General features: G+C 60.2%; 1 protein-coding gene across 1 annotated transcript; it reads right to left on the bottom strand.

The window, feature by feature from the left end:
* Nucleotides 1-987: 987 nt before the first annotated feature.
* LOC122192517 (tapasin-like) lies at nt 988-3,132 on the bottom strand. The gene is made up of 5 exons (XM_042893068.1): nt 2,550-3,132; nt 1,736-2,074; nt 1,366-1,455; nt 1,139-1,164; nt 988-1,053 (listed from the first exon to the last, which is right to left on the bottom strand). Exons 1-5 carry the CDS (start codon nt 3,094-3,096, stop codon nt 1,042-1,044), a joined length of 1,014 nt encoding a protein of 337 aa, XP_042749002.1. The 5' UTR covers nt 3,097-3,132; the 3' UTR covers nt 988-1,041.
* Between the last annotated feature and the right edge of the window lie 6 nt (nt 3,133-3,138).

The raw sequence follows: 3,138 nt of genomic DNA, 5'->3' as shown, positions 1-3,138 counted from the left end.
CGAGGGCCGCGTGCCGGCGGCCGGCCGGGCTCCCAGCGCCAGCAGTGCCACCAGCACGGGCCCCGCCGCCGAGACGCGCCCGCTCCCCATGCCTGCTGCCGCCGGACGATGGGGACCCGGCACCCCGCGCCAGCCCAAATCCCGGGGCCGGGCGGGGAGGGCCAATGAGCGGCGGCGGCGCCGGGCGGCGTCACCCGTCTCCGGGCAGAGTTCGGCGCTGAGGGGCTCCCTCTGACACTCTGCCGCCGTCCCCCCGCCCCACGGGGGTCCCCAAGGCCCCCGTTCCCCTCCGTGCTCCCCCCCATGATCTCACCATGGCCATCCAGTGCTCATCCCACGGAATGTCCACGGTGACCCCATGGTCACCCCATGGTCATCCAGTGGTCTCACCTTAATGATGCCACCATCACCTCTTTGTCACCCCATTCTCATCCCATATCCCCCCTTTCCCCCTTCATGTTTAACCGACATTTCCCTCTGTGACCAGGCCATGTTCAGCACGAGCTCCTCCACTGCTCCCATCATGGTGACCTCACCATCACCCAGTCATGTGCCCTGGTAGGGCCCTGATGTCCTCAGTGGGACCCAGATGTCCTCTATGGGACAGGACCTGTCCATTCCCAATGCCATCCAGGGGTCCGTGTGGCATGGGACACAGATGTCCACCCAGGTGTCCCCACTGTCATCCAGATGCCTCCATGGGTTGGGAAATGACCACCCAATGTCACCCGGATGTCAACATGCGATGGGACCTGGCCGTCCCTCATGGCATCCCCATGTCCAACTTGGGATGGGATCCCAGTGTCACCCAATCCCATCCCAGTGTCACACAGATGTCCACAGGGAATGACATCCAGATTTCCCCAGTGCCACTCAGCTGCCTCACCAACCCAAGACTTCCTCCCAGTGCTTTCAGTTTGCCCCCTGTTCCCTCCCCCCCGCACCCAGATCTGGTTTGTGAGGACACCACCACACGGAGACAGCACATTTTGGGGTGAAAAACTCTATCCGAAGCTGAGGTGCTGAGAGCTGGAGTGGAGGTCACTGTGATTTCTGCAAGGCACGGGAATGAGAATGGTGAGTTTTGGGGTGTTTTGAGGTGTTTGGGGGTATTTTGGGTTTTTTTTGGGGGTGTTACCTTGGTTTCCTCTTCGGGTCGTGCAGCTGAGAGGAGAGAAAGAGTGAACGGATGGGGACATGGGGGGATATGGGGACACGGGGGGATATGGGGACATGTGGGATGTGGGAGGACATGGGGACACTTGGCATCATTAGGACATTGGGACACAACGACATTGCTCATGGGGACACTGGGTCATGGGGTGTGAGGATGTGGGGGCTCTGGGATGTGGGAACAGCACTCACCTGTAGGGTAGAGCCAACGGATGAGGCCGCAGAGGATAAAAGCCACCAAGAAGAGCCCCGTGATGTCCTCCAGGTGCGGCCCCTCAGTGCCTTTGGGGACAAGGACAGCCTTAAGCACGGTGTCACCACTCTGGGTGGGGTCTCCAACCCTGGGGCTGCGGTCCCCAACCCAAATCCATGCATCTCTCGTTGTCCCAAGCCACAGCCCTGATGTCCCTGTCACACTCCTAACCGCGGTCCCAATGTCTCTTGATGTCCCCAACTTCAGTTCCAGTGCCCCTTGGTGTCCCCAGCCATGATGTCCCTCCTAACCACGGCCCCCCCATCCCAATACCTCCACATGTCTCCAACACCCTCACAGCCCCCTCACCAGCCACGAGCAGTCGGACGGAGACGCGCATTGGTTTGGCCAGTGCGGTGTGGGTGACGACGCAGCTGTAGATGTCCCCGTGGTGTTGGGGATGTGCGGGGATCAGCCGTGCTGCCGCTGTCCGGCTGTAGGTTCCATCAGCAGCCCGGCGGTGGCCCGATGTCCAGCTGTCCATCACTGTGCCCCCCGGCGATCGCCATGGCCCCGAGCCCCCCGCGCGGCGCTGCCACGTCACTGTCACATCCAAGGGGTAGAAGCCAGACACGTGGCACTGCAGCTCTGCTGATGTCCCTGGGGTCACCACCAGGTTCTTTGGGGACAGCGTCACCTTGGGGGGCTCTGGAAGACATGTGGGGGGACATTGGTCCCATATAGCCCATATGGGTCCATCCTACAGGGCTCATCCCCCCCTATAAACCTATAGGTGAACTATGGGACGATGCCACCCCATCCTATAGGAATCATCATCCCATGTATCGTATCGTATCATATCATATCATATCATATCATATCATATCATATCATATCATATCATATCATATATCATGCCATATCATGCCATATCATCATCCTATACGATGATATATATATAATCATGTCATCCTATAGGAATCACATCCCATTGGAATACCACCCAGTCCCATCCACCCTATAGCCCCCACAGGAATCCCACCTGGTCCCATATGTCCTGTATGACCCATAGCAATACCACCGTATGCCCTATATGACCAATAGGAATACCACCTGGTTTCACACACCCCATAGGAACGCCACCCAACCCCACAGGAACACCTCCAGCCCCACATGGACTCACCAAAGACGTCGAGCTGCAGCACCGTCTGCGTGTGCCCATGGGGCAGGAACACGGTGCAGATGTAGGTGCCCTCATCCCCTGGTGATGGCCTTGCCAGGCGCAGCGTCACCTCCGTCACCCCGTCCCCACCCCGTGTCCCCAGCAGCAGTTCGGCCCCAGGGGTGGTGTGGGGGGCGCGGGCGGTGGAACTGTCATAGGCCAGAAGGATCCGACCCGCACCCCTGCTCTGGTGACGCCATTCGAGGACAAAGGGGGACGGGGGGGCGGCAAAGGCGCAGTGCAGGTGGGTGGGGGACCCCACACGGACCCGGAGTGTTGGGGTGTTGGTGAGCACCGCCAGGGACACTGCGGGGACGTGGGGAGGTGAGGGGACGTGGGGACACAGGAGGACATGGGGACACTTGGGGACATGGAGAGGTGAGGCGACTTGGGGACACTGGGGGATGTGGGAAGGTAAGGGGACATGGGGACACTGTGGGGACATGGGGAGGTGAGGGGACATGGGGACACAGGAGGACATGGGGACACTGAGGGGACGTGGGGACATTGGAGGGACATGAGGACACTGGAGTATGTGGGGAGATGAGGG

This window comes from Lagopus leucura, unplaced genomic scaffold (assembly GCF_019238085.1).
Source record: "Lagopus leucura isolate 7727_CA_CO unplaced genomic scaffold, USGS_WTPT01 34849-0_obj-0_obj, whole genome shotgun sequence".
Taxonomy (NCBI): domain Eukaryota; kingdom Metazoa; phylum Chordata; class Aves; order Galliformes; family Phasianidae; genus Lagopus; species Lagopus leucura.
This window is presented reverse-complemented; position numbering and strand designations above follow the sequence as displayed.